Source organism: Peromyscus leucopus, chromosome 1, assembly GCF_004664715.2.
Source record: "Peromyscus leucopus breed LL Stock chromosome 1, UCI_PerLeu_2.1, whole genome shotgun sequence".
In the NCBI taxonomy this organism is placed as follows: Eukaryota; Metazoa; Chordata; class Mammalia; order Rodentia; family Cricetidae; genus Peromyscus; species Peromyscus leucopus.
In genome coordinates, this window is record NC_051063.1 from 169,095,169 (window position 1) to 169,100,315 (window position 5,147).

A 5,147-nucleotide genomic window follows, 5' to 3' on the forward strand; every position below is an offset into this window, starting at 1 on the left:
GTATTCTGTTGTTCCTTAGTCATATGACATTATAGTGGCTCTGCATGAGCTAACTTTTTTCTAAGAGAGTGAAGTCCTGACACCTCATATTTTTTATCATCTTTCCACTCCATACTTTGCTCATCAATATGCCTCTATGTAGGGCAGAGTTCTATGCCACATAATGGTCTGAGTGTATAGTGGAAAGAGGCTTGTAATCTGAACTGTGTCAAACTCCTCTAGCCCACCAAATCTTGTTGGCCTTTTTGAGTTTACTTTGTTCTGAATATCTTATTACCATATAAGAAAAGGGACAGATGTCTCAAGAATGTCTCAGAGCCCCATGAAGAGACCTCTGGCTTCTTTATGTGTCATAACCTTCAAGGCATAAGGAAGACCCTCAAGTAGATAAGGATACTTCCCTAAAAGCAGGGGGAATAATATGTTCAGGACTCTCCTGGGGAAGCTTAGAAACAGGATTCCTGGGCGAAGGTATAAAATGGTTCATAAGAAATATTTCATCAGTCTAATATTCTCAAATTGTACAAATATTAAAAGTCTCTCAAGTATGCAACATGTGGAGATGAAAATCAAAAGTGGCATGGCAGCCATCATGGGGCTCAGCTTTGCTGGATCTTTTGTCAATCAGCTGTGCTGGCTTTATGATTTCTGCCATTCCATCTAGATATGGTTTGCCATAATGTTTTTAAAAGAATATCAAGGTTTGAGATATGAGGATCAAAGTTTGATGTTTTGATTTCAGTAAGCAGTTTAAGATATAAAAATATGAAGCCTTATGTATGTCATGAGGGTATGGATAAGTGCTGTCTTGGGTCCGAGGAAGTAGTTTGAGGTACAAAAATGTGAAACTTTAAAGTTTAAGTAAGTCATGAGGTTTGAGTATAAGTAAAGTATATGTTGGGTCTAAGATGGAAAGGTTTTAGGTATAGATATATAAACAAAATGTTTTGGGAAGAAGGAAAAAAACTTAAGGCATGTGAAATGCAGGTTATTGGGATATGGAAAAGCAAATTATGAAGGAATGAGAATGAAAAGAAAGTGATTTGAGATGTATAAAAGAATGAAACAGCTGGGCGGTGGTGGCGCATGCCTGTAATCCCAGCACTCGGGAGGCAGAGGCAGGTGGATCTCTGTGAGTTCGAGACCAGCCTGGTTTACAGAGCTAGTGCAGGACAGGCTCCAAAGCTACAGAGAAACTCTGTCTCAAAAAACCAAAAAAAAAAAAAAAAAAAAAAAAAAAAAAAAAAAAAAAAACAGAATGAAACATGTACAATTAAAAGCTAAGGAATTCTTTCTAGAGCCTCCCTTTCTCCAAAGGATATAAACCTGAACACAAATGTTCCATGTTTACAACCCATAGAGTCTATAAAACTAATTTAAATTTGGCTGGAGGCCCTAACAAATTAAACAAACACAACAGCCAACACAACTACTCAATAACTTGAGATTATATCTTCCAATGAAGTAGAAGTCTCAGTCATTCATAACAGTTGACCCACCCCAGGCTGCCAACTACTCCAGCATGGCCAAGTAAAGCAAAAGCAGAGCTGGCACCAATCAAGCTGTGTGTCCATGCACAGCTCCCTATTGTCTGTAGAAACCATGGAATGACTCTGATGGGTGCTGTAACTCTGAGCTTTCTCTGGTTCAGGATATTATCCATCATGGATGGTTTTTTGTTTTCTTGTTTTGTTTTGTTTTTTGCTTAGATACATGCTACTAATTTTCATTTCTCTTATAATTTTTTTTGGAAGATCAAAGTTTATTTACTACCTGCATATAAAAACATATTGCACATCAAACAACCAAAATCAAAAAAGAGGGGGAAAAAAGGGGAAAAAAGGAGGTGGGAAGAAAATGTGAAAGATACTCTACTGAAGACTAAACATGTAGTTTATACAGAATAAACCCTCTGGAAATTGATCTTTTCAGTAGTTCAGGCTATGTCTGAATGGACATGACTAATCAGCTTAGTGTTTCAACTAAAGCTATGTTTGATTTCTTTAAATACTGTACACTTTAATAAATAAACCAAACAAAGCCTCAATGTAGAACAGTCACTGCCAATATCACCCAGTGTCCCTGCAGATGAGTTAACATATGTATTCCAGTGGTCTGCAGACTTGCCTCTACAAACAGCATTTAAAAAACACGTAACAGACCAGTTTCCAGACTAAACTAATGAAGAAAATTACAATTGAGTGCAAAATATCTTTAAACTGCTTCATTCTAGTTTTCCTCAGGTGAAGAAGTGGTTGCATATTATTAAAAATGTAACAAAAGCAGCTAATGCTTTCATAAAGAATATTACGTTTGGGACCCCACCCCACCCACCTCCCCCCATCTCTGCCATATTTTGAAAACAAAATAACATTTCCTATAGCCAGCAACTTTTTTTTAATGTTACATATACTATTCTCAAGGCACATCTGATGATATATTTTTAACACAGTAGGTGTCAAAGTATGTTTAACATATGATTTCTTCAGGATCCCTCCCCTTTCTGAATTCCAAATGGAGGAACTGAAAGTGCGATGTAAGACTGGCGATCCATATTCTATCTTTGGCAAGCTTGTACAAGCACTATTGTAACTGTAATGTAAAAGAACTGTAAACTAGGAACTTCCTTCAGTTATGAAACACCATTCAGGACTGCTGCTTCTTGAGTGCTTTCTTCTTTTAAGTTCTTAGTCTTTTCTTCTCCTGGAGTACGCGGTAGTTTAGGAATTTCATCGCCAGAAGCGCTAGTTGGACCATTTATTGCCTTTTCTGAAGGACCGTGCTCTTCAATCACATCTTTTGCCTAGCCCATTCTCATTAACTGAGGCTGTATCAGATTCAGTCATTCCATCCATCAGAACAGCATCTTCATCAGTCCTTCGTCTACGAGACCGCCTACGACGGTTAGTACTGTGATGAGATTCGCTGGTGTCAGTGTCTGCAGTCTGATCTGATTCTGTATTATCAAGTAAGCTGTATGGATTGCTGTCTGGATCTTTGAGCACAGAACTGATGGAGGATTTGCCACCACGTGGTCCACCACGACCTCGACCCCCAGAAACACTTCTGCCTCTTCCTCCTGGGCGTCTCCTGCTGTCTCACTGATGGCGACTCTCTCGATCATCTTCTCCTGCCAATGACCAATCACTCAGCTCATCCTTACGCTCAGACTCTGTTTCGGAGGGGTTTGACAGCTCAGAATTTGTACCATAACCGGAGGTGTAATTAGGGCCCCGACGACCTCTGCCTCTTCCACTATAAGACCTAGAACCAATCTGTCGCAGCTGTTTATCAATCTGAAGGCATTCCATTCTTAGCTGTTCCACTTCCTTTAAGTAAGCAATGTGATATTCTAGGAGAACTTGTACATTTCCAATACTTTCTTTAGTGCCAACAAATACAAATGGAACCATTCCATCTTCTCTAGGTAGTTTATTTTCGTTGTCGCCTTCAATTCTTACTCGAACCACACCAGATTTATCCACTATTTCTTGAATAACTTTGCCATTTTTTCCAATAACTTTTCCAACAAGATTCCTGGGAACTTGAATAAAATCCTCCACAAATTCCAAGAAACCCCTAGCTTTTTTTACAGCCTCAGCACTCTCTCCATAGATCCTAAACGTTCCAGTATCTTCATCTAACTCAATGGCAGTTACTCCAGGAACCTTCCTAGCTTGCTGTATGTTACTACCATGGGTTCCTATTGCCAGGCCCATTAAGTCTTCTCTCACAACAAATTTTTCATGAAAAGCTGCTGCAAGCTGTTTTGTGCATTCTAAATGCTTAGTGGCTTCTTCATTTCTGGACATAAGCATTAACTTTGTCCGAATACTTCGCAAATGCATATCACTTAAGATAATTACTCTCTTCACAGTTGCTTCACTGGCCGACAGTATCATTAGCTGGGTAGTTTCAGGATGGTAGAAAATTCTGCACGCTCCTACTGCTTTCTTAAAATCCTTATGGGCATTTTCATTCGCACACGCCTCTCTCAAATCCTCAGGAACATCCACTGTGCACTTAAAGAAGGTGTTTTTTTTGACAGTTTTATTTTGATTGACAGGCCGAAGTCGTTCAAATGTGACTATTTCATTGTAAGTGGCATCACAAGCAGCATATTCAATGACATAAAACTCTCCTTTCATCATCCGAACTTTAGCTAACCACCATCCACATGGCTCTTGGTCATTTGCTCTCGAATATACCTCTACTTCATCTCCTTCACTAATTTCTTTTTTTATATCAGGTGGTGGTGGTAATCGAACTTCATTAAACGGAACCTGGTGTTCTGGTTGCCAATTATTTTCAAAAACAACTGTGAGGGAGTCTTCATGGACATCTTTGATAAATCCCTTGTAGAAAGCCCCGTTGGAGCCGCGAACCTCCACCGTCAGCTCCGCCATGTTGGAACCGCTCTCTTATAATTTAACAAGACAAAGGGTATTTAATGCAAACAGACAACTGCACCAGCACATGCCCCATCTCCCCAGTGCTCACAGATAAATACCTCCCTGGACCAAAGACTCTACCAGGCTCATAGATGATGTCATTTACTCTTGCTATTCTTTCTTAAGAAAATGAATTTGCACTCTCTGCTAAACTACAAGCAACTCCTGCCAGGGAAACAAGTAGGATGCCTGCAGACTTCACCTCTTCCTCAGTTTCCAATAACCAATCACTAGCCTTCTTCCCAACTCTACAATGGAACACATGCTGCATCCTTCTCTGTTCCTCTTCCCCCATCTCCTGTGGATTCCCCCGATCTTCCCCAGAAGTTACCCCTTACTAACCCAAAGACCATTCCTGTCAAGGAAGCAGGTAGACTGACAAAGAATCCCCACATCTCCTTCTGCTCCTCCAGATCCACTCAAGTCCCAGTCTTATCCCAAGCTCTATAACAGAATGCCTGCTGTGCATTCCCTGTCCTCCCTGAACCCATACCTAATGAATCATAAAGATCCTCTCCTCCACCCTACCTTCCCCCAACTCATCCCATTATTCCTGCTTCCAAAGTCAGCAGGCATTCCCTGGGAACACACCAGCTGGGCAGACCAGGGAAAAAAGGACAAAGAAAATTTCCCACTAGGTAACAACACACAGCCATTAGAATCACCTAAAATCCAGAGAAGAAACAGAGACCAAGA

General features: G+C 40.3%; 1 protein-coding gene across 1 annotated transcript; it reads right to left on the minus strand.

The window, feature by feature from the left end:
- Positions 1 to 2,380: 2,380 nt before the first annotated feature.
- On the minus strand, positions 2,381 to 4,411 carry LOC114685301 (fragile X mental retardation syndrome-related protein 1-like). Its single transcript, XM_037201199.1, is given in 2 exon segments — positions 2,381 to 2,804; positions 2,806 to 4,411. Coding segments are annotated over 2 exon segments (1,773 nt in total). The 5' UTR covers positions 4,407 to 4,411; the 3' UTR covers positions 2,381 to 2,632.
- Between the last annotated feature and the right edge of the window lie 736 nt (positions 4,412 to 5,147).